Genomic DNA, 23,161 nt, shown 5'->3' on the forward strand with positions numbered 1-23,161 from the left:
TCTGCCTTTCCCAGAGAGCCGTGCTGAGAAACAGGAGCCCCTGGGAGGCCCACGATGAAGGGAGGCAGTGAGCTCAAGGGTCCTGCAATCTTCCACTGACACCATCCTCTGTAGTTTTAACTAGGATTCTATCTCCCAGAGACCCCTCAACAACTCACAAGACTGTATTCCCAGCCCCATGGGACCCAATTCCTGCACACAGCCTCTTTTGGCAACGGAATCAGAAGAGGAGTTTCCAGTACCCACCTCACAGTCTCGAATCTCCTCCTCCTCCAGCGGGACACGACCACGGAGATGGCCAGAAGAGGCCCTATGGTCGAGACTTTTAGGGTCCCTCAGTGTTTGTCGCAGGCAGCCTTTATTCCGAGATCAGGCCGGCTCTGCCTGCTCCGTTTTCCTCTGCTTAGACAGGCTGACAGCCCTGACCACCTGTCGCCCGAGTGCGCCTCGCGAATGCGCATGCGCCAGTGGCGGGGCTCCAGGCGCGAGCCCTGAGCTGCGTCTCGCCTCACAGTGAACGCCACTGTTGCCTGGCGACGGGTCCCTGCGTCATGGCGGAGAAGGGGACCTCTGTGGACGTGCATCGCCGTTGGACTCTCGCCTGTCTTCTCTGAAGGATCCATGGGATAGTCCCGCGACCCTAGAAGTGTGCTGGGGCGACCCAGCCTGAAGAAACCTCAAGCGGAGCCCAAGGGATAACAGCGCAAAATTCCTAAGGATCCGCAGGATGCTTCAGGCCTGCCTAGACGGTGTGGGTGTGAGTCTCCTTGAAACTTGCCCCCCTGTGATTTCTAGGTACAGCCTGCTTGTGTTCTCCGGGGCTGTTCTCTCCCTGGAGGGGCTTTCTAGTAGAGCAGAACCGCCCAGCCTCAGAAGTTGCTGGGCTGTGTGTTTCTGTGGGAGTGTTGCGAGTGTTGGATGTCTGCGTGTGTGTGTCGGTGTGGGGGTGTGTGTTTCTGTGGGTGCGTTTAAGCGGCGTCTGCTGAAAGGATGTGGCTCACGTGGCTCACGCACTGGAACGCTTGTTCTTTTGAGTCGGCTGACCTTTGGTGCGCCTCTCTGTGTGGTTCCGCTTGGGCTGCGGGGCGGCGTGTTTGTTTTTCCCGTGTTTCCTGAAACTGTGGTGAAGTGGGGGGACTGGCTGAGACACCAGGTGTTCAAATCACCTTTCCCTGCAATGGAGCCACTCTTCTAGAAATAAGAGGAGCACACTACACCCAAGAAGGAACACCTCCCAAGGCCCCATTGTCCTAAGGACAACCCTGGGCCAAAGCATAGGAGTCCTGTCCGCAGGGCCTATTGAATTCACTTCGAAATCCGTTGCCAGCAGAGCAGGAGCTTCAGGTGGGGAGGCGAGCACTCCTCCATCGTCTTGGTATTTCATTCTGGTCGGAGAGTGTGAGCAGCAATAAGGTCCGATACGGGTGAGAATACAATCTGGTGAGGTGTGGTTGGGATCCCGAACCTTCCCCTTCAGGAGAGGTGCAGACAAATGTCACAGAAGGTGCTTCCAACTCTAGTCCCGCATTCCCCTCATTGCAGAAGCTTTGCACACCGTAGCCGGATTCCAAGCAAGGAGGAATCCAACATTTGGGGAACCATTGGAGCCCAAACTGTGGCCTCTCTGGCCGGCTCTTCCTTTGGACTTTCATTCCCGGAGCCACATGGCAGTGGGATGGATGACTGATGCTTCCTGAACTTTAACTTCCACTCTGGACTTCCCTTTTCCTGACTTCTATGCTTCTCCTGGGCCTAGGGTTTCCATGGTCTGGCTCAAAATCTTCCACAGTAAACATTTCCAGGTCACAGAGGATGGCCTTCATTGAAATCCATTGCATGACTCATTCCTTCTGAGCACTGTCACGTTTTAATGACTGGGCAGCTGCGATACTGTTGGAACGGTGGATTTCAGTTATTTCCACCAACATGGAAACTCTTGTTTTCTCTATTCCATCAAAGGGCTACATGATTCCTATAGTATAAGAAGCAGGCAGCCATGTCTGGCTTTTGCCTGGTAATCTAGGCTGAGTTTCATTTCATCTGCACATCCTTCCTCATTGTGGAGAGGGTCTTCCATTGGGCTGTTGCTGGGTGGTACTTCCTTTCACCATGGATGTAGTTGGCTGCCAGGGATTTCAGAGTCAAAAGAGACTGCAGTTCAGCTGGCTGCAGGCCAGATTGTGGGTAGTGATCTCGTTGTGGGGACTGGGGTGGTTTGCATTTTGCAGGAAGCTCCTGGGTGCACTAGCAGGAATCCCTCAAAGTGGGTTGGACTCTAACACCGGCCCTCTGGTTCTCCCAGGCAATACTTGATTTTCCTTTGCTTTTATGGAGGGTCCACAGTGCCCCTCAACAGCACTACTGGACATGCTTTTCAGGCTTGAAATCGCCCTTAGACAGCCTCTGAGACACTTTCTCAACCTCACCTGCCCCGGTGGGATGCCAACTCCAGGTGTCAGACCTCTGCTCCACCTTGGACTAGCCTTTGTCATGGTTCCTGCCTTTCCCAGACGACCGTGCTGAGAAGCAGGAGCCCCTGTGAGGCCCAGGATGAAGGAAGACAGTGAGCTTAAGGACACAGGAATCTTCCGCTAACACCATCATCCAGAATTTTAACTAAAATTCCATCTCAAAGAGACCCCTCAAAAACTCACAAGACTGTATCTCCAGCCCAATGGGACCCGATTCCTACACACAGCCTTTTTCGGGAATGGAATCAGAAATGCAGTTTCCATGGCCCAACTCACAGTCTCAAAGCCTGTCCTCCTCCAGCGGGACAGGGCCACGGAGACAAACTAAGGAAGCCCTACGGTGAGCAACGTTGGGGTCCCGCAGTACTTGTTGCAGGCAGCCTATTTCCTGAGACCAGGCAGGCTCTGCCTGCACCATTTTCCTTGCTTAGGTAGGCTGAAAACGCTGACAGCCTGGTGACCGAAACTGCCTCATGCATGCACCAGTGGCGGGGCACCAGGAGCAAGTAGTGAGCGCGGGCTCGAGTCACAGTGAATGCCTTCGTTGCATCTCGACAAGTCTCTGACTCTTGGCAAAGAGGGGGTCCTCTGTGACGTGCGTCGGAGTTGGACTTCCGGTTGTCTTCTCTGGGGATCTATGGGATACTCCCACGATCCAGGATACAATAGAGGCAGACCATTCTGAGGAAATGTCAAGGTAAGGCCAAGGGATACATCGCGAAATCCCTAAGAATCCAAAAAGATCGGCAGGATGCTTCAGGCATGCCTAGACGGAGTGGGGGTGAGTCTCCTTGAAAGTTGCACCTCTATGATTTCTGACTACAGCACGCTTGTATTCCCTGGGGCTGCCCTCTCCCAGGAGGGGCTTCCTGGCGAAGCAGAACCGCGCTGCCTCAGAAACTGCCGGGCTGGGTGTTTCTGCGGGAGTGTTGGGAGTGTTGGCTGCCCGCGTGTGATGGCGGCTGTGTGTGTGTGTGTCTGTGTGCCTGTATGTGGCGTCAACTGAAAGGAATATGGCTGAAGCACTGCAGCACTTTTTTTTTCGAGTCGCCCCACCTTCTGGAAGCCTCTCTGTGCGAAAGGGCTTGGGCTGCGGGGCTCCGTGTCCTTTACTTTTTCTGTGGTTACTGAATCCGCTATAAATTGGCGGGCTAGCTGAGATGCGACGGGCCCCAAATTATATCCCCATGCAAAGCAGCAACTCTTCTAGAAAGCAGAGGAGCACACTACGCCCAAGAACAGAAACCCCCGAGTGCCTCCTTTTCCTGTGGCCAACCCAGGGCCAGACCCTAGCAGTCCTGTGCGCAGGACTCCTTGAATCCGCCTCGATTTTGGTTCTCAATCGAGCAGGCACTTCACGTCGTGAGGCGGGCACTCCTCCATCTTCTCGGGATTTCATTCCGGGGACAGAGAGTGTGAGCTGCAGTTAGGTCAGATGGGGTGAGGATGCAATCTGGTGAGGTGTGGATGGGGTCCCGCACCTTCATCTGCTAAACAGGTGCGGACAGATGATACAGAATGTGCTTCCAAATCCACCCCCGCATTCCCTTCGTCCACAGGCCGTCCAAACCATAGCCCGGTGCCCAGCTGGGAGGATTCCAACCTGCCAGGGAACAGTTGGAGTGCAAACCCGGGCCATTCTGGCCAGCTCCCGATTTCCGCAGTCATTCCGGGAGCCACAGGGGAGTGGGATGGACTGAGGCTGGGTGGGATGTGGCCGGCACACCAGCCTCCTCTTTTCCTGACTTCCATGTTTCTCGTGGGCCTAGGGTTTCCTGGGTCTGGCTCAAAGGCTTCCACAGGAAACGATTCCCTGTCCACGGAGGACGACCCTCATGGGGACAATTGAATGAGTGTTTCCTTCTAAACACTGTCACGGTTTAAGCACTAGGCTGCTGTGATACTTTTGGAAGGGTAAATTCCCGTTACATCCGCCAACAAGGAAGCTCTGGTTTTCCCACTTCTATCAGAGGGCTGCATGATTCCTGTAGGATGAGAAGCAGGCAACCGTGTCTGGCTTTTGCCGGGTAATCTAGGCTCTGTTTCATTTCATCTGCACGTCCACTGTCCTTGTGGGGGGGCTGTTGCTGGGTGGGACTTCCTCTCACCCCAGATCTTGGCTGCCAGGGACTTCAGGGGGCACAAGGGACTTGGAGTAGGCTGACTTCACTCCAGGTCATGGGTCGTGGTCTCTTTGTTGGGGCTGGGGTTGTTTGAACTCTGCGGGAGGCTCTTGGGTCCTCTGGCAAGGATCCGTGAGCTTGACTTGGACTCCAGCCCAAACCCTCTAGTTCTCCCAGGCGAGTCTTGATTTTCTTGTGCTTTCACGGGGGATCCACAGTGCCCCTCAGCAGCACTCGTGGACACCCATTTCAGTCTTGCAATCGCTGTAGACGGACTCTGAGACACTCTCTGATCCTCACGTGCCCCCGTGGGATGCCAGTTCCAGGGGTGAGACCTCTTCTCCACCGTGTCCTTCCCTTTGTCGTGGTTCCTGCTTCTCCCAGATTGCCCGTGGGTGCTGAGAAGCGGGAGCCCCTAAACGGCCCGGGATTAAGGGAGGCCGTGAGCTCAAGGGCCCCGCAATCTTCCGCTGACACCTTCCTCTGGGGTCGCAGGTATGAATCCACCACCCGGAGACCCCTCAACAACTCACCAGACTGCATTCCCAACCCCCTGGGACCCGATTCCTGCACACAGCCTTTTTCGGGAAGGGAGTCCCAAGAGCAGCTTTCAGCGCCCACCTCACGGTCTCCAATCGCCTCCTCCTTCAGGGGGAGCCGACCACGGAGACGGCCCCAGGAGGCCCTGTGGTCGAGACTTTTATGGTCCCGCAATGGTAGTCGCAGGCAGCACTTTTCCTGAGACCAGGCCGTCTTTGCCTGCACCATTGTCCTTGCTTAGGCTGGCTGACAGCCCCGACAGCCTGGCGCCCGAGGCAGCCTCACGAATGCGCATGTGCCAGTGGCGGGGCACAAGGCGCCAGCGGCGAGCACTGGCTTGCTTCATAGTGAACGCCCTCGTTGCCTGGCGACTAGTCCCTGCGGCTTAGTGGAGAGGGGGCGTCGGCGTTGGGCTCTCGCCTGTCTTCTCTGGTGGGATCCTCGGGATACTCCCACGATCTAGGACAGGGCAGGGGCGAGCCAGCCTGAGGAAACGTCAAGGGAAGGCCCAGGGATACACCGCGAAATCCCTAAGGATCCAAAAGGATCCGCAGGAGGCCTCAGGCCTGCCTAGACGGAGTGGGGTGAGTCTCCTTAAACGTTGCCCCCCTGTGATTTCTGACTACAGCAGGCCTGTGTTCCCCGGGGCTGCCCTCTCCCGGGAGGGGCTTCCCGGCGGAGCAGAACCGCGCTGCCTCAGAAGCTGCCGGGCTGTGTGTTTCTGCGGGAGTGTTGCGAGTGTTGGCTGCCCGCGTGTGTATGCGGCTGTGTGTGTGTGTGCGTGTGTGTGTGTTTCTGTGTGTGTGTGTGTGCGTGAAGGCGGCGTCCGCTGAAAGGAATATGGCTCAAGCACTGCAGCGCTTTTTCTTTTTTTTCCGAGTGGCCCGACCTTCTGGTACGCCTCTCTGTGCGGCTCTGCTTGGGCTGCGGGGCTCCGCGTCCTGTATTTTTTCCGTGGTTCCTGAATCCGTGGTGAATTGGGGGGCTGGCTGAGACGCGCAGGAGCCCAAATCACCCCCCACCCCACCCCGCTAAGCAGCAACTGGTCTAGAAAGAAGAGGAGCACACCACACCCAAGAAGAGAAACCTCCGAGCGCCTCCTTTTCTGGTGGCCAACCCAGGGCCAGACCCTAGCAGTCCTGTGCGCAGGGCTCCTTGAATCCACCTCGAATTCGGTTCCCAGCCGAGCAGGCGCTTCACGTCGTGAGGCGGGCACTCCTCCATCGTCTCGGTATTTCATTCCGGTAATGGATAGTGTGAGCAGCAAGTAGGTCAGATAGGGGTAAGGATGCAATCTGGTGAGGTGTGGATGGGATCCCGCACCTTCATCTGCTAAACAGGTGCGGACAGATGATACAGAAGGTGCTTCCCACTCCACCCCCGCATTCACCTCGTCGCACAAGCCGCCCACACCATGGCCCGGTGCCCAGGTGGGAGGACCCCAACGTGCCGGGGAATAGTTGGAGCAAACCCTGACCATTCTGGCCATCTCCCAATTTCGGCTGTCATTCCCGGAGCCACATGAAGTTTGAATGGACTGAGGCTGGGCGTGATGTGTCCTGCACCCCGGCCTCCTCTTTTCCTGACTTCCATTTTTCTCGTGGGCCTAGAGTTTCCTTGGTCTGGCTCAAAGGCTTCTACAGTAAACCTTTCCGTGTTCACAGAGGACGACCCTCATGGGGACCATTGTATGAGTGTTTCCGTCTAAACACTGTCACGTTTTGCGGACTAGGCAGCTGTGATACTTTTGGAACCGTAAATTCCCGTTACACCCGCCAACAACGGAACTCTTGTTCTCCCACTTCTATAGGATTGTAGCATGATTCCTATATGATGGGACCTAGGCTGCCAAGTCTGGCTTTTGCCTAATATTCTAGGCTCTTTTTCATTTCATCTGCACGTCTTTTCTCATTGTGGATTTCGTTGGTCTTTGGCCTGTTGCTGTATGTGAGTGCCTCTCACCACGGATCTTTTGCTTGCCAGGGATTTTAGGGATCTCAAGGGTTTTTCGGTAGTTTGACTGCACTCCAGGTTGTGGGTAGTCGTCTCATTTTGGGGGCCCGGATTTTTGCACTTTACAGGAGTCTCTTGGGTTTCTGGCAAGAATCCATGAACATGGGTTTGACTCCAGCACAAACCCTCTCATTCTCCCATTTGAGCCTTTATTTCCCTTTGCTTTCATGGGGGATCCACAGTGCCCCTCAACAGCACTCCTGGGCACCCGTTTCAGTCTTGCAATCACCCCAGACGGTTTCTGAAACTCTCTCTCAAGCTTATGTGTCCTTGTTGGATTCCAGTTCCAGGTGTGAGACCTCTTCTCCGTCTTGGACTTGCCTTTATTGCCGTTCCTGCCTTACCCAGACAGCCGCGCTGAGAAGCAGGACTCCCTGGGGGGCCCTGGATGAACGGAGGCAGTGAGCTCAAAGGCCTCGCAGTCTTCCACTGACACCCTCCTCTGGGGTCTCAGGTATGATTCCATCACCCGGAGATCCCTCAACAACTCACCAGACTGTATTCCCTTCTCCCTGGGACTGGATTCTTGCACACAGACTCTTTCAGGAATGGAGTCCAAAGAGAAGTTCCCAGCGCCCACCTCACATTCTCGAATCGCCTTTTCCTCCAGCGGGACCCGACTAATGAGATGGCCCGAGGATGCCCTATGGTAGTTACTTTTAGGCTTCCACAGTGATTGTCGCAGGCAGCATTTTCCCTAGACTAGGCCGGCTCTGCCTTCCCATTTTCCTCTGCTCAGGCAGGCTGACAGCCCTGACAGCCCTGACAGCCCTGACAGCCTGGCCCCAGCGCCTGCCTCGCGGATTCGCATGCGCCAGTCGCGGGACACCTGTCGCGAGCGGTGAGCCTTGGCTCGCGTGTCAGTGTATGCCACCGTTGCCTGGTTACAAGTTTCTCCCTCTTGGTGGACCAGGGGACCTTTGTGGACGTGTGTCGGCGTTGGACTCTCGCTCCTCTTCTCTGGGGGATCCACGGGATAGTCCCACGATCCCAGGAGAAGGCAGAGATAAGCCAGCCTTAGGAATTGTCAACAGTGCCCCAAGGCCTCCCCAAGCCCTCTCTGTGGTCCTGGCTTTGCCTCCTCCAAGGTGCTGTGACCTTAAGCAAGTCACTGCCTCTCCTGCAGGCCTTCTGTTAGGACAGAGATAAATGGATCAGAGAGAAAACAGAAAAGGTTATTCCAGCCCTCCTCTCTTCTGCCCCTTCACTGTCTGCCTGGTAAAATTGTACCTCTTGGTCACATTTGCTACTCATTAAGTCACCTGTCCTGTGGGAAAGTCCTCACGTTGGTGATATGAGGTCCCACTCTCTACCCTTTAGGAATTGCAGAGTCTCATGAATCTGTGTGTGTTCATCCCAGGGTCACTTCGCACCTACACCTCCAGACCTCTAGGTCGCCCTGGGTTAATACTGAGACTAGAGGGAGAAGCAATTACAGGAGAGAAGGAGAGGAAGTGAGGAGGCATAATAGAGGATCTGGGGTTTGGTGATGCATGAGGGACAGGGTCACGAAAGATTCACTGGATATGAGAAGCCCACCCATGGAAAAGCTTCTAAAGATGGGTAAGGCGGTGCTGGGGCCACAGTGCCATTGGCCAAGGCAGACATCAACTGGGAGGGAGTGGAGGAGATGAGAAAGTTAGAAGGAAAGGGAAGGCCCAGATCAGATCTTGATGCGCTTTTCTTCCTAGACCAGCATGGTTTTCATTACTCAAATTCTCACAGGGCTGAGATCTTGGTTTAAACAAATCACTCTGGCTTACCACTGAGCTCAGAAAAGACTGCAGGGGCCTTGGGCAGAAGCAGGGAGACTGAGACCAGAAAGGTAGCTACTGTGATAATTATGCAGGCTTAGGTGGGGGAAACCACACTGATGCTGACTAGGTACTCTGGATTTCCACCTCTGCAAGGCAGCTTCCTCACTTATTCAGTGAGGACACGGCCATCTGTTGCAGAGCAGTTTTGAAGAAGAAATAAGGTTCACAGGCCCAGCTCAGCACACAGTAGGCTCTGAAGAGGCCTCCCTTACTCAGTTGAATGAGCCCAGAACATTTGAACTGTTGCTTGCTGTGTGACCCCGGGAAGGTTACTTCACCTTACTGAGCTGGTTTTCTCCTTAAAGTGGGGTGGGGTAGACATGTCAGGATGCAGAATGGAGCTGGACAGAATGTAGGCATTTCTGCTGCATCTGGAAAGTAAGATAAGTGAGCTCACTGTCACAAAAGGCACAGAAGAGGAAACTAAATTTGCACTTGGTGGAGAAAATTTAACTCTACTAATATAAACTGACAATCGCTACATGTTTACTGGGCACCTGGTGCAGAGCTAAGAAATCTGCCATTATAATCTGATGCAGTGGCACTGAGCCTGCAGAGTCAATGTGCACTCACAAACTCAACCACTGTCATCTCACATAACCCTCACACATCACCTGTCTGAGGTAATCCCCAATCTCCACAGTACAATTGAGGAGACTGAGACCAAGGTGGTGAAGGATCTTAACCAAAGCCAGGTACAGTGGAGTTCTCAATGCAAAAGGAACTCACACCTGGGCACACCTGCATGAGGTGACCTACGATGCTTTTTACTTTCCATCAAAACAGTAATTGATGCTCATATCACCTTCTTGTGGTACAAGAAGGAAACCACAGAAGAGAATGAAAATGGAAAACATACATCATCACCAATGTTGCCTCCCAGAGATGAGCATGGTCCCCATGTGGAAGTCTCCTGTCCATTTCTCCCTTGGCCTGCACACATTACGATAGTGGCAGCAGATCTGTGCTGGGCATTTACCAGGCTGGGCACGACACCAAGCACTTTACAGATGTCCCTTCACTTATTCCTCACAAAGGTGTTATGTCCCAAGGACACTGGGGCCCCTACGGAGACTACTTTTCCATGGTCGGTACAGGGTTTGGACTGAGGTCTCATGTGGGTCAAATCCCTGTGTGTGCAAAGCTAGGTCTATCATTATTTTCTGATGGATGAAGTGGAGGCCATGCTGTGAATGTGTGCACGTGCAAGTCTTTGACACAGGCAGCTTTCTCTAAAATGCACAGCCTGCCTTACCAACTTAACTCCTCCCACACCTCAGACCAGCCCCTGCAATTGCCCTTTGCATGTTCTCATCTGGCCTCATGATCATCTCCTTCCACGTGGGTCTCCCTCCTCCCATGTGGCCCTGCATGGCAGGCAGGGCACATGCTAACCTGTCTTCTGGTAGTTTGGAGTGAGTGGAGAGGGCCAGTGTCCTCTGGATGAAGGACAACTGCTCCATTGTGCAGTGTTTTTGTTGTTGTTTGTTTTTGAGATGGAGTCTAGCTCTGTTGCACAGGCTGGAGTGCAGTGGTGCGATCTCAGCTCACTGCAACCTCTGCCTCCCGGGTTCAAGCGATTCTCCTGCCTCAGCCTCCCAAGTAGCTGGGATTACAGGCGCCCACCACTACATGCAGCTAATCTTCTTGTATTTTTAGTAGAGACAAGGTTTCACTGTGTTGGCCAGGCTGGTCTTGAACTCCTGACCTCATGATCTGCCCGCCTCGACCTCCCAGAGTGCTGGGATTACAAGCATGAGCCACCGTGCCCTGTCTTTTTTTTTTTTTTCTTAATAGTTCAGGGCTCTGACTTTCAGCAGGGTGTCCTGCCCCAGGGTTCCCCTTGACCAATTTCAGAGGGGTGGTCGGGTGGGTCACTGGTTCCTCACCCTTGTGCGAATCCAGAACTTGCATCCCGATGGGGGAAGCAGGAAGCCCTACCTGCGCTGGAGGGCATAACCCCAGCCCCAGGGCAGGCAGAAAACTCCCCCATCCCTGAGAAGTCCCAGCCCCAGTGCTGGCACTCAGGCAGGACCTGCCCAAGTGGGACCTGTCTCCACCTTCCTCACACACCTCCCTGACCCTCACTCAAACTCCTGTCACCTGGGAACCTCTACCAGACCTGTGCTTCTTCCACCTGGGGAGCCCCCGGGGCCCTCATTTCACCCCATTCCCTGAAGCCTGGCTGCTGCTGCTGCTGCCCCACCCTCCAGCCAGAGGAGAGCGCTCCCTCGTCAGATGTCCCTGTCTCTATGGGGGTCCTTCCTCCTGTGAGCTCTGTGGCCTCGCACAGGCTGCTCAACACCTCTGAGCTCAAATTCCTGCTCCCAGGGGGAAGAGGGTTATGAAGATGAGAGGGAGAGAGAGCGAGCTGTAAGGGAAGCAGGTGACACGGGGCTGGACAGGGAAGGGCCTGGCTCTCAAGGAAGGGAGCTTCTCCAGGTGGCTTCCTCCTCTGTCAAATGGGCCCACGAATACCCTATTGATGGTGAGAATTAAGATACGAAACCCATTCGTTCTTTATTATGATAATTTTTATTTTCACAGTAGCACTTAGCACCTGCCCGCCCTCCACCTTCTCCACCACCCAGCAGGAGCAGGGCGGCCTGGATCTGTTTTCTGCCCCTGACCAGGGGGCCGCGTCTTCAGCAAAGTCTTCGGGGTGAGAGGTCCCGCTCCTGGAGGACAGCGGGATGGGAGAGTCCCGTTGACACCCAGCCCCGCAGAGCCGGATAGAAACGCTGCCACTGCCGACTCCATGCTGCCGGGAAGTGCACTGTGGAGGCCACTTTCTGGAAAGAAGAAACCGTCTGAACACAAAGTTGCTCAAGCCATGTTCATCTATCTGCCAGGGAAACGGAGGCCCTGAGTGCCAGAGCCCAAGTCACCTAGCAAGAGAAAACTCTGGTGGAGCCCAGGGTGTCCAGCCCCTGTCCACCCAGCCACCGTGGTCAAGGTTAATAAGGGCAAGGGGCCAAGCAGAACCGCCTACAAGGAACCGAGTGTCCACAAAGCAGGAAGCGAAGAACGTTTCTCGTACCTAGAGCGCAGCCGTTTTGCGGAAGGCACAGTCCGGGCTCCGGGAGCCAAGCAGGGATCCGGGCCTCGTTGCGGAGGGGACGCCCGGGCTGAGCTCACTTGCTGGCGGCGGCAGCCCCTGCAGTTATGGGGTCACCGGCTTGTGGAGAGGGGCTGGCGCTGTTCCTTGGCCCCGCTCCCCACCAGCAAAGGGCCGGGAGGTCGGGCTCCCGGCAGTGTCCAGGCTCTCGCCCGCCGGTGCCCGAGCCGTACCCACCGGGTCCCCTCCGCCCCAACAGCTGGTGCTGAGGGTCCGGCCCGGGGTCATCTGGCAGGGCCGTGCGGCTCCTGCGGGTGACCAGGAGCGCGGAGCCCCTTCCCACTCGGGCTCGGGTGGCCTCACCTTTCCTGGGGCTGCGTCCCCGCGGGACGCCAGGTTCCCGGATTCTTCTAGGTCGCCCTGGCTCCTGGCAGCTCCTGGTGCCACGCGGTCCTCCACGGTCTCCTCTGACCTGAGAGGGACAGTGAGATGGGGCTGGCGGGGATAGGGGTCCCCGCGCTGTGGGAAAGCAGCGGGGCTGCTGCTGACCGGAGCCGCCTGGGTCTGTTCTGGAACCGTCGCCCTGGGGCCCCTCCGCCCCGCAAACGCTCGGGATGCGGTTTGGGAGTGAAGCTGGACACCGAGCACCATCCACGCTCAGCCCCACGGGGCTCCAGGAGTCCCGAGCCCAAGCCCCTGCACTTGCATTTTATTTAAAAAACCTGAGGGTTAAATTCGGGCAAGTCAGTTGCCTCAGTGTTTGTCGCCTGCTGCCTCTATGTCGGCTTCTTTTGCTGGCGGTCAGAGACCAAGCCTCCACGCCCTCCAGGACCCTCTATCTGGTGAGGCCATCCTCTGCAATCATGAGCAGCACTGAGGTGCTTCCGACCAGGGGTCACTGCGCCAGCCGGTGAGAGGCCCTGCAGTGGGGACTGGAGATGTGCGACGCAGCCTCCCAGAGCCCGCATCCTCTTGCCCAAGGAGGCTGCACACCCTCACTCAGGGCTGTGAGGGGGAATGAGGGCAGCTCACAGGCTAAGGGGCCGCTGAAGGCAGGTTTTGTGGACAGGTGATTTAGGAGCCTGGAGGAAGCAGGTTAGGGATGTGTGTGTGTGTGTCTGTGTGTGTTTGTCTGTGTGTGTGTGTTTGTGTGTGTGTGTGTGTGTGAGAGAGAGAGAGAGAGAGAGAGGGAATTCTCCCATGCCAGGACATCTGCGTGTCTCAGTAGAGTAGGAGTGAACAGCAGCATCCCTGCAGAGGAGCAGCATGTGGACAGAGTCACAGGCTGGCTGGATCACAACAAATCCTTGTGGGTCAAGGAGAGCAGGTTCCGTGGTCAGCTGCGGTGTGGGTTTTGTGTTTGCCTTTTCCTGCTGTTGCAATAAGCCAGGGCACTGGGGCCAGATTGCCCTCAGCCATGGCCAAGGGTTCCCTGACAAGCTGGGGAGGACGAACTCCCTTCCCAACACAGGGACATAGAAGATCAGAGCAGCCTGCCCAGTGGGGATCTGAGCTCAGAGAGTGGAAGCCACTGTCTCAGAGTCACAGAGCAGGTCAGTGGCAGGTCCCATGTCCCTGACCCCTAAGCTCTATTTCTCTGAGGAAATATTCCATCCAAGAGCATGAGAGTTTTCTGAGCATGGACTCCCTGGCAGGTGAGGTCATTTTACCTGTTATCTGTTTTCATCCTCATTGTGTGTGTGGTTTGTATCAATGTCCCCATTGTAAGGCAGAAAACAGGCTCAGTGATGGGGCAAAGGCTGGTGCAAGGCTACAGAGCTCAGAAGTGGCTGAGCTGAGACAAGAACCAGCAGGCTTCCTTCACCGTTGCTCTGCTCCATCTGGAGGTTGGACAATTTGCCTGTGTGCCAACAGCCACAAGCCTTTGTTGGCTCAGGGTAGATATGAAAACCTGGAAACCATGAAGCTTTCAGCCCCACTCATTTCTGCAGGGGCAGGTGGCTGTGCTTGGCATGGGCTCCCCATTGCTCAAAATAGAGCCTCCTCTTTCTGCCAGTGGTCCCAGAAATGAGTCACAGGTGGGTGAGGTTGCAGCCAGGCCTGAGCAGGATGATGTCTTCTGGGCTAGGCTGAAAACTCAAGCCTTGCAGCTGGACAAGTTATGACTTTGGTTCTGCCTCAGTCACTCCGAGGCTGGACAACTCTGGCCACATCTCTCTGTAAGCTGTGGTTTCCTTATCTTTAAAATGGAGACAGTGGCACCTCTCTCCCAGAGTAGCCACTGGGGCTTAATAAAGCCTCAGCATGAGAAGATGGTGTATTTGTATTTGTGAGTTTTTCTTGGTCTATGGTGACCTTCCTGTGGGTAAGAACCAAGTATCACTTGGCTCAGGACCCAGACAGGCACAGCACAGCCAGAACCAGAGGGGCCTAGGCCTGGGTATGATTGGAATCCAGGCATCTGGCCCAGTTTTTCTGGCTCTGTCTCCTTCCCCATCCTTTCCAAACTGGTCCAAGGATCAGATTTGCCATGTTGCCCAGACATCGTGGTGGCCCTGTCTGAACAAGCAGCATCAGAATTTCTCTGGTGCCAGCTGGATGACTCAGAGAGAAAAACTGGTCACCAAGTTCTGCTTCAAGTGGGTAGGGAAGAAAGCTACCACTTGCAGCTACTTATTATGTGTCACCAGCCAGGCACTTTTCCTACTTAGTGGTCACCTCAGTTAAGTCATAAAGACACAGAAAAGAGTGCCTTGTCCCAGGTTCACAGCTGATAAGTGGGGTGTGGGAGAAGAGGTGCTGAAATCCACATTTATCTAAACCTTTCAGACCCATGTGCATTTCTCCAGTTTTACCACATTGTCCCCTCCTTGGTGACAGCCTGGGCTGCTGCTCCTGCCTCTCACTGGCCTCTCTGCCTCCAAGCTGCCTGTGCCTTAGGAAGCTCCATGTTGCGCTTTCAAACCAGCAGCCCAATCCATCCCTCACTTACTTGTGCCTTTCAATGACTCATTGTCCTCAGAAAATGACCCTGGCTCCTAGGTGTCCACACCTCTGTGGCCCTGAGCAGGCTGACAGAAATAAAACTGCATGCCTCCTTTCCTTCCAGTGAAAAGAAATCACTGGATATTGCAACAAAATTTAAACTTATCATTTAGGAGAAATCAGAGTATCCTCTTTCATAGATAAAAAACAGTATTCAACCCTAAAAGGAAAGAAAACAATTCTCTTGAATGCTGCCACACGTGGAAAAACAATGGAAAATAAACACTGGAACCAGCTAGACCTGCCAGAGTTGCTGAGGGAGGATTAAATGAGTTATTATGTAATTTGCTTAGCAACAGTGCTTGGCTCATAGTTAGTGCTCAGTAATATCAGCTATTCTTGTTTTTATTGTAAATAGAAGAGAAGCTAGGAATGAATCCATGACCTTGGATGGGCATCCTCTGTCTTCCCCAGGACAGGGGTTCAGTGTCATTTTCCAGGAACCTAATGAAGCAGCCTTGTTCTTCTGGGGTGATACCCGAGATTTGTTGCCTAATGGTCATAAAAAACTAGGATGTGGACACACAAGAGTGAGGTTAAGAGCAGAAGTTTAATAGGTGGAAGAAAGAGAAAAGCTCCCTCTGCTGCAGAGAGAGGGGTCCCAAATGGGCTGCAGGATCCACAGTGAAATGCATGGGATTTTATAGATGCCTGATGAGGGGGGCGGTGTTTGATTTACATAGGGCACGAAAGATTGGTTGGACCAGGTATGTCATTTGCATGGAGCATGAAAAATTGGTTAGAGGTATGTCGTTTGCATAGATTATGGAAAATTTGCATAGGTGGCAAATTTGTGTCCATCCCACCCTAATCTTGTATTATGTAAGTGGGTCTTAAGTGGGTCTTCTTCCTGAGCTGCATCATATTGCCCATTCCTTTACTCTACATGTAGTAACAACAACAACAACAAAAATGGAGCCTCTATGTTGGACATGCCTGGCCCACAGGTAGCCCTTTTCTATTGGCACAGCTGCCGGCATTCACCCTTCCAAGCTTCCAGCTTGCTTATCTATGTTTGCAGCTCCATTTTTCAGGCTGATCTTTGTTAGTAAAGAAAAAAAAAATATTTGTCTTCCTTTTGCTAAAGGGAAGCTCTGCCAAGTACTCTTTTATGCTCACTGTCTGTCAAATATTTTTTTTCTACTTTCTGTATCAGTAAGACTCATCATCACTCAGAGACAACCAAACACTGTGACATTTTGATATAACCCTTTCCAAAAGTGTACATTTTTCACAATTTTGAGCACGCATTGCATACCATTTTTTCACTGAACACAATCTATCATGAACATCTTTCCATAACTTAAAAGAAGCTGCGTGCCAGAACAGTCCATCATGTTCTGTTTTCTTTCAGTAAATAGAAATCTTTAGAGATGGATCATTTTCCTTACAAGTAGATACCAGGTAAGAGAAGCAGCCTTTAAAGCAGAGAATAGCAGCTCATGCATGCTAATTATTTGCTTACTTATCTGGCTCCCCTATTGATGGCATCTTGAGGGCCGGTATGAACATGTCATGCAGTCTCCAAGCAACCCACAGTAGGCCCACCATAAGTAGATGTTGTGGCCAGCATGGGAGGTGCAATGGTGAGTTGCTCTGTTTCCTCCCTCCCGTCCCCCTCCCCTCCCTTCCCCCTCCCCTCCCTTCCCCTTCCCTTCCCTTCCTCTCTCACAAAACTTAGTCACAGAGAGAGGACAGCAGGGAACATGGTGAGGTGCTGACGATTCTGGTCCACTGGATCCCACCATCCCTAGGACAGTAAATACCGTCCTAGTCACTACCCAGCAAGTTACCACCGCATCATTTCCTGCATGTTCCAAAATGAATAAAGGTAATTAAGCATAAGTGCAAATAAAAAGTCATTTCTCATGTTTTTAATCTAAACTGTCACAGTTTAGTTTATTATTTTAAGTTCTTTTCGTGCTAAAACATTTGTTTTTATTTATTTATTTATTTGAGACGTAGCCTTGCTCTGTCGCCCAGGCTGGAGTGCAGTGGTGCAATCTGGGCTCACTGCAACCTCCGTCTCCCGGGTTCAATTAATTCTCCTGCCTCAGCCTCTAGAGTAGCTGAAACTACAGGCGCGTGCCACTACACCTGGCTACTTTTTGTATTTTTAGAAGAGACAGGGTTTCACCGTGTTTGCCAGGCTGGTCTCACACTTCTGACCTCAAGTGGTGCACCAGCCTCGGCCTCCCAGTGTGCCGGGATTACGGGCATGAGCCTCCATGTCCGGCCAATCATTTGTTTTTTTAAAGTGGCAGCCATAGGTCCTGTCCGTCTGGATATATTTTGAACTTTTGTATGTTAAATATAACACTAAAAAACTTTATTATGTTTTAGGTAATCTAAGATTGGTGTATACAAACAAACTTTACAGATTACTGTAGGGTTCAGGAAATGATGTATATAATATGACATTTATATCTCTAGTTTCTTATGTATAAATCTTCCTTTAGAAAAGATTGGCTTTTTAAAAAAATGTCTCCACAAATTTAGGCTTATTTTATAAAATGTCACAACAGTAAAAAAAAAAAATACTTTTTACCTTTCTAAAAAAGTAAAATACTCTTTTGCCATTTCATAAAATAAGCCTGAATTTGTCATACTATATAAATACTGGTACTCAAATAAAATACCAACTATTTTAATCAAAATTATTTAGACAGTCTATTTATATAATTTTATGATTTTTAACTACAGTGATAGGCATTCACAAATCTTTCATAAATCAAACATATTAGTATTAGGTTTTACTTAGTAGTTATATACGAAAGATCGGGCCGGGCACGGTGGCTCATGCTTGTAATCCCAGCACTTTGGGAGGCCGAGGCAGATGGATCACGAGGTCAGGAGTTCAAGACCAGCCTGGCCAACATAGTGAAACCCCGTCTCTACTAAAAATACAAAAAAAAAAAAAAAAAAAAAAAAAATTAGCTGGGCGTGGCAGCGTGTACCTGTAATCTCAGCTACTCAGGAGGCTGAGGCAGGAGAATCACTTGAACACAGGAGGCAGAGGTTGCAGTGAGCCCTAATCGTGCCGCTGCACTCCAGCCTGGGTGACAGAGCGAGACTCCATCTCAAGAAAAAAAAATTTGAAGATCTTTTCAAAATGGAGATTTTTAATTAATAATTTGGTGCTTTCAAATACACCGAAGTCTTGTGTTAATCACAGTAAGTCTGGGGGTAGTGAATTAATTTTATTTTTTTATGATGTGTTCAAAAATTTTTAGTTTAACCTAATATTGATTGATGATGAGTAAACAAATTGATTTTTTTTCAAATTTCATAGGTCTATTAAATTGTCAAATATATTTTTAATTAAAAAATTCTGTCTTTCAATATTGTTTCAGGGATTTAGATCTAGTTGAATCTGCTCAACCTGTTAATCAGTGTCATGTGCCAGATTCCAATTCACTAACAGTGTGCCTGTATGACTTTTCTTTCCATAGTCTTTGAATGAAATTTTTATTACTTATTTGAATGTTATATAATACAGCTCATACATTTCAAACGAAACCACAGGGTAAAATGAGTTCTGGCTTAGTATAAAAAAGCTGTTGGCAACTCAGTATTACATATACAGATGGATGTGGCTCAACAAGAATTTAGACAAAAATACTGAACTGTAACGTGTTGCCATGATTTAGTCTCTAATGAGGTTATAAATAAATCCATATTTCAGCACATATATCCAGTTGTGTTCAAATACCTCTAAAAGTGGTATATCAAGAATTCTTAGGCTACTGAGAAAACAGATTCTGCTATTACCCAAGAAATCAACTGGAAGGCATTTTTATAACCTTACACCACAAAAGGAAAAATTGAAAGGCAGTGCTAATAAATGCAAACTACATCACCTAGAAAATGGTAATCTAGAATGTCACTGTCAATATTTAAGAATTTGAACTTTCAGTATGAAAAATTTGGTAAAATAAAGCTTTTATTTTCTTTTTTCTTTTTTTTTTTTGAGACGGAGTCTCACTCTGTCACCAATAATTGCCTATATATGTTGTAGGCAATTATTTTCTAAATTCAACAAAGTTGCAATAAACTCTGTTTCATGTATAAATCTCACTGAAAGGCACTATCCAGTAGCTATTTCCCTCAGTCTTTTCTGGAATTTTCTATCACTTGATTCAAAACCAACCTTATTTGAATCCTAGCAATTTCTAAAGCTCCAAAGGTAATAACAAAAAGGGAGTAGAAAAGAAGCCAAGTTACCCCAAACACTAAATGTCTAATATATTTGGTTCCGCAAATGAAATATATTTGGTTCCGCAAATGAACCAAAAACCACACAAACTAAAAAACAGTGGGTTTAAAACTCAACCTAAATTCAATGGTAGCAGTCAAATCTATATGCAAAAATTAGCAAAGACACAATACAGAAACCCAGTCTGTTATTCCAGGAAAAATAATAAAATTCTTATTTTGGCATTTTTCAGAAAGAATAAATACATTAAATATGACAAAATATACCCAGTCAAGTATAAGAAAATCTTTGAAATATAAATGATTTTATTCTTATTCTTAAATATTTACTATAATATATTTAGAAGAGCTTTTCAGTGAAAAATGCTTATAGCTACTATGTATAAATTAAAACAGCCCTTGGAAAAATAGTATCTTTTATTAATAATGCAGATTGCAGCTCCAAGGATGTAAATCTGGGCTCATAGCTCATGACCCAAATCAAGCTCAGATGATCTATGTAACAATCATAAGTTATAGTATTAAATTAAAATGCTTCTAGAAATAAAAATAAAAAGAGGTAAAAGCAAATGAAAAAAACGGGAAGTGGATTCCTCACAATTACTCCTAAGGTATGGAATCAAACTAAGTGTTAATTAACAGGTGAATAAATATAGAAAATGTGGTATATTTACACAACGGAATGCTATTCAGCCCTTCAAAAGAAGCAACTCTTGTTATTTGCAACAACATCAATGAACCTGGAGGACATTATGCTAAGTAAAATAAGTCAGCACAAAAACTATAGAAGCAGAGAGTAGAATGATGATTGCCTGGGGCTGGGGGTGGAGGAGATGTGGGTCAAAAGTAATGGGTCTTCCCTGTGTCTCTTACCTTAACATGTAATTTATTCTTCTCTCAGTTTTGATTCACCAGGGAATGGAATTATATGCTGAGGAGTCAAAACTCAATGTTGGTAGAGCTGAGAATAGCAGTTTCCTGGTAGAACAACCACTTCTCAGCAGTATAGAAATCACTGAAAGAAAAGTGTGTCTCTCATAAAAAGCTAATGTTTTTGTTTGTTTGTTTGTTTGTTTGCAGACGGAGTCTTGCTCTGTCGCCCAGACTGGAGTGCAGTGGCGCAATCTCAGCTCACTGCAAGCTCTGCCTCCCAGTTTCACGCCATTCTCCTGCCTCAGCCTCCCGAGTAGCTGGGACTACAGGCGCCCGCCACCACACCCAGCTAATTTTTTGTATTTTTAGTAGAGACGGGGTTTCACTGTGCTGGCCAGCATGGTCTCGATCTCCTGAGCTCGTGATCCACCCGCCTCGGCCTCCCAAAGTGCTGGGATTACAGGCATGAGCCACCGTGCCCAGCCAAAAAGCTGATGTGTTTTAAGCAAAATAAGCATACGCATCAATAGTAAAATGCTTCCGGTAAAATAAAGGTTCATTTTGTTGATTTCTTTTTTTTTTTTTCTGAGACTGAGTCTTGCTCTGTCGCCCAGTCTGGAGTGCAGTGGCACGGTCTCCGCTCACTGCAAGCTCTGCCTCCTGGGTTCACGCCAGTCTCCCGTCTCAGTCTCCCGTCTCAGCCTCCCGAGTAGCTGGGACTACAGGCGCCTGCCACCACGCCCGGCTAATTTTTTGTATTTTTTAGTAGAGACAGGGTTTCACCGTGTTAGCCAGGATGGTCTCGATCTCCTGACCTCGTAATCCTCCCGCCTCGGCCTCCCAAAGTGCTGGTATTACAGGCGTGAGCCACCACGCCCGGCCTCATTTTGCTGATTTCTCTTGAGCTCAGGTAATATTTCACCAAAAGGCTGGCATATATTTAGCCAAAAAAGGGATATTGTTTGAAATAAGAATATTGTGAATAAAGTTATTCTGTCAATAGAATAACATTATTACTTCATACAAGTCTTACCTGTAGTTGTACATCAAATGCTACTTTTTATTAAAAATAGTATTTTATATAAGTATTCAATTTCTATCACCTTTCTTCTCTATTTCAACACCTTCTTCACTTTACACCAATGGAAAGCAAGCCAGCTGGTGCCAGGAAAGCACGTGTTGTTATTGCCATTTTAATGATGACAGTGAACACTCGTTTGAGTGTTCTTCGTTTGAGTAGTACTCGCGTGCCAAACGCTGTTCATTTAACACAAAGAACTGGTTTTCTATTTTATCCTAAATTTACTGATAACATTTTTAGCTAAGAAGACTTTGTCTCATTCAAGTGTGTTTTATGGAATTTGGTTGACATTTAAGTATCTCTGACTTTCCTGGAATATATTATAATTTTTCATAAATCCATATTGAGTACTATAAATAAACAATCTTTTACTAAAAGCCTTTGTGAGGTAGAGTAGGATACATCAAATTTTATTATAATATGGTAAGTGTGTTAACCATGTTCCCAGTAATCCCTCTGAACACAGCATTCTCAGTTTCCAGTATTCACATTGAGTCACTTAGGGGAAATTGGTATCTCTGTAAACAAGCAGAAGAAGGTGCCCAGTGGAGGTGCACCACATCGCATGGAAATGCTGTCCACATGCACCTTTGGGGTCTTAATTTAACTGGGCTGTCATTTGCATGGCTAGATACTTACTGAATCCGGTCATACTGTTTTTGGCAGCTAATGGCATTTGTTCCCCATAAGTTTTCTACAATTATTTGCTTTGCTGAAAAATAAATCTTTTGTTAACTTACTCTAAATTGAGAGACTAGATTTGCAATTTTCAATTTTTAAAGATGAAAGCAAAGCAGAGAAGAACAATATGTGTATATAACATGCATTTTCCTGCCTATCAAAATTCTTGTATTGCCTTGGAAACCCTAGGAAGCCACCTAAAGAATTCTCCCTTCAAATTGTTTAGCCAGAATTTTAAATTTCAAAAGGTCCAAAACTTAACAATTGAGCAAAGCAAAAATCTTGTCTTTGCTTCTTGTTAGTAATCTGTCATTTCAGAAAACATGGCAATTATGCCAAGCCATTGAAAAAAAATGTGGTTTTGGTTAATTTTATCCCATTTAAAATGTTGTCTTTGTTACTTTTATCATGTTAATCTAAGAGAAACTATCTACATAACTATTTATGCCTTCAGGAAATATTATGCCAGGCGCAGTGGCTCACGCCTGTAATCCCGACATTTTGGGAGGCCAAGGTGAGTGGATCACTTGAGGTCAGGAGTCCCAGACCGGCCTTGCCAACATGGTGAAACCCCATTTCTACTAAAAACACAAGAATTAGCCAGGTGTGGTGGTGTATACCTGTAATCCCAGCTATTTGGAAGGCTGAGGCAAGAGAATCACTTGAAGCTGGGAGACAAATGTTGAAGTAGAGCCAAGATCTTGCCACTGCACTCCAGATGGAGATAAAATGAGACTCCATCTCAAAAAAAAAAAAAAAAGAAAAAATATTTCTATTAAGGTGTTTAAAGTTCAGTATTGTAGTACAGTATAGCAGAATTCTCTAAAATTAGCAGAAGTTCATTGTAATTTCAAGGTTTTTTTTTTTTTGAGACAGAGTTTTGCTCTTGTTGCCCAGGCTGGAGTGCAATGGCGTGATCTTGGCTCACAGCAACCTCTGCCTCCCGGTTTCAAGTGATTCTCCTGCCTCAGCCTCCTAAGTAGCTGGGATTACAGGCATGCGCCACCAAGCCTGGCTAATTTTGTATTTTTAGTAGAGACGGGGTTTCTCCATGTTGGTCAGGCTGGTCTCGAACTCCCAACCTCATGGGATCCGCCTGCCTCGGCCTCCCAAAGTGCTGGGATGAGCCACCACACCCTGCCTGGTTTCAAGGGTTTTTAACTGTGAAAACAAATGATTAGGTATGCTTTATGCTTTTTCTTTTCTCTCTTTTTTTTGTTTGTTTGTTTGTTTGTTTGTTTTGAGACCAAGTCTCGCTCTGTCACCCAGGCTGGAGTGCAGTT

The 23,161-nt window shown here is 49.3% G+C and overlaps 1 protein-coding gene and 1 long non-coding RNA gene across 2 annotated transcripts; one reads left to right on the forward strand and one right to left on the reverse strand.

Moving 5' to 3' along the window:
- Positions 1 to 543: 543 nt before the first annotated feature.
- On the forward strand, positions 544 to 7,731 carry LOC129523659 (uncharacterized). Its single transcript, XR_008667230.1, has 2 exons — positions 544 to 795; positions 7,432 to 7,731. It is a non-coding gene; the product is annotated as an uncharacterized lncRNA (long non-coding RNA).
- Positions 7,732 to 7,844: 113 nt separating this feature from the next.
- On the reverse strand, positions 7,845 to 12,983 carry LOC129523897 (uncharacterized). The gene is given in 6 exon segments (XM_055347847.1): positions 7,845 to 8,163; positions 11,082 to 11,285; positions 11,469 to 11,756; positions 12,005 to 12,097; positions 12,099 to 12,121; positions 12,386 to 12,983. Coding segments are annotated over 6 exon segments (1,215 nt in total). The 5' UTR covers positions 12,674 to 12,983.
- Positions 12,984 to 23,161: the final 10,178 nt, after the last annotated feature.

Source organism: Gorilla gorilla, chromosome 6 (assembly GCF_029281585.2).
Source record: "Gorilla gorilla gorilla isolate KB3781 chromosome 6, NHGRI_mGorGor1-v2.1_pri, whole genome shotgun sequence".
NCBI classification, from domain to species: Eukaryota; Metazoa; Chordata; class Mammalia; order Primates; family Hominidae; genus Gorilla; species Gorilla gorilla.